Source organism: Nematolebias whitei, chromosome 7 (genome assembly GCF_014905685.2).
Source record: "Nematolebias whitei isolate Nwh7 chromosome 7, NemWhi1, whole genome shotgun sequence".
In the NCBI taxonomy this organism is placed as follows: Eukaryota; Metazoa; Chordata; class Actinopteri; order Cyprinodontiformes; family Rivulidae; genus Nematolebias; species Nematolebias whitei.
The window spans coordinates 48,166,107-48,167,546 of record NC_056504.1 but is presented as its reverse complement, the minus strand read 5'-3'; the positions used below and the strand labels follow the sequence as shown (position 1 = coordinate 48,167,546).

At 39.4% G+C, this 1,440-nt stretch overlaps 2 protein-coding genes across 2 annotated transcripts in view; one reads left to right on the top strand and one right to left on the bottom strand.

The window, feature by feature from the left end:
- Positions 1-1,440, bottom strand: part of LOC119412013 (gastrula zinc finger protein XlCGF57.1-like) — a 520,281-nt gene that overhangs the window by 135,640 nt on the left and 383,201 nt on the right. The window lies entirely within an intron of this gene.
- The window catches only part of ccdc66 (coiled-coil domain containing 66), an 11,607-nt gene that overhangs the window by 6,150 nt on the left and 4,017 nt on the right, over positions 1-1,440 (top strand). Inside the window, exons 15-16 of the mRNA XM_037678983.1 lie at positions 346-423; positions 820-1,012. Of these exons, the coding sequence (XP_037534911.1) occupies positions 346-423; positions 820-1,012 (271 nt within the window). The remainder of the gene's footprint in view (positions 1-345; positions 424-819; positions 1,013-1,440) is intronic.

Below are 1,440 nucleotides of genomic sequence, written 5' to 3'. Positions count from 1 at the left end.
AAGTAAAAATTAACTTTACTAACTTTATTATGAGCAGAAGTAAAAATGAACTTTAGTAACTTTATTATGAACAGAAGTAAAAATGAACTTTACTAACTTTATTATGAACAGAAGTAAAAATTAACTCTACTAACTTTATTATGAGCAGAAGTAAAAATTAATTTTACTAACTTTATTATGAACAGAAGTAAAAATTAACTTTACTAACTTTATTATGAACAGAAGTAAAAATTAACTTTACTAACTTTATTATGAACAGAAGTAAAAATCAACGTTTCTGGATTTTCTTCCCAGACACACTGAATCAGAACGGTTTCTAATTTTTAATGTTTTTCTTGTGTTCAGCAGTTACCGGACAGTCCGGGGGTTTGGAGAACACCAACGGTTCCACCTCCTCCTACAGAGACATGGCTGTTCAGACAGGTACCCTCAGAGGAGAAGGGACGAGTTTAAAGCCTTTTTACAGATCGGTCCAACTTTTATCAACTCAGTCAAAGTTAGTTTGCAGTTTCAGAGTCGATTAAACTCTTTTTAACTACAAAGTTTTTCTGTTTTTATCTAGTCAAGAGTTGAGCCTAAAAAATGGCACCTTTGCTTTTTAATTTTTACTTTTTTTTGCAAATGTTTTGATTTCCAGGGACTAGTTTGTGAGTTAATTATATATATGGAGGAAGTTTGGTGAAATTCAGGATTACATCTTCCACACTGTGTTGAAGGTTTTGTTCTTAGCTTTGCACAAACTGAACTTTCCCATCATGCTGGTGTTTTTATTTACTTCTCTCTGTGCAGAAGAGACTCCTGATCTCGACCCAAACGCAGCGACAGCTCAGTCTTCAGATGTCGCCGTGCCACCTCCCCCACGACCCGCTGCTCCTCCAAACAGCAGGAGTCAAGCGGGGAGAACGGGGAAGGAGAACGTCCGTCTGCCGGCGGGCGGAGACCCGTACGAGCCGTTCTCCAGGACGGAGCGGAGCTGCAGAGACAAGAGGAGGCCGGACTGGAACACACACAGGTCCAAAGAGCCGTTTAGACCGAGACGATAACCGCAGCACAAACAGGAACACGTTTAAAACGAGTCTTTTACTTTTACTGAACTTACCGTAATTACTGGTGTATAGAGCGCACCTGAATAAAAGCTAAACACTACATAATACAACTAAATTTAACTAACACTAAATAAATAAATTTTGTACACATTTAAGCCGCAGGTGTTCAAGTTGTAACGTGAGCGGCAGCACAGCTACTGAGATGTTCAGCTCTTGATGTAGATCCAGAATCAACCACCAGATGGTGTTTCATAGACTTTATGTTACTGTTCAACACACCCCTCAGGTCTTCATGACAACTACCTCCCTCACTCATGATTACTCTACTGAATGGTCCAACACACGATGAACACAAACTAACACGTGACGAACACAAACTAACACGTGACGAACA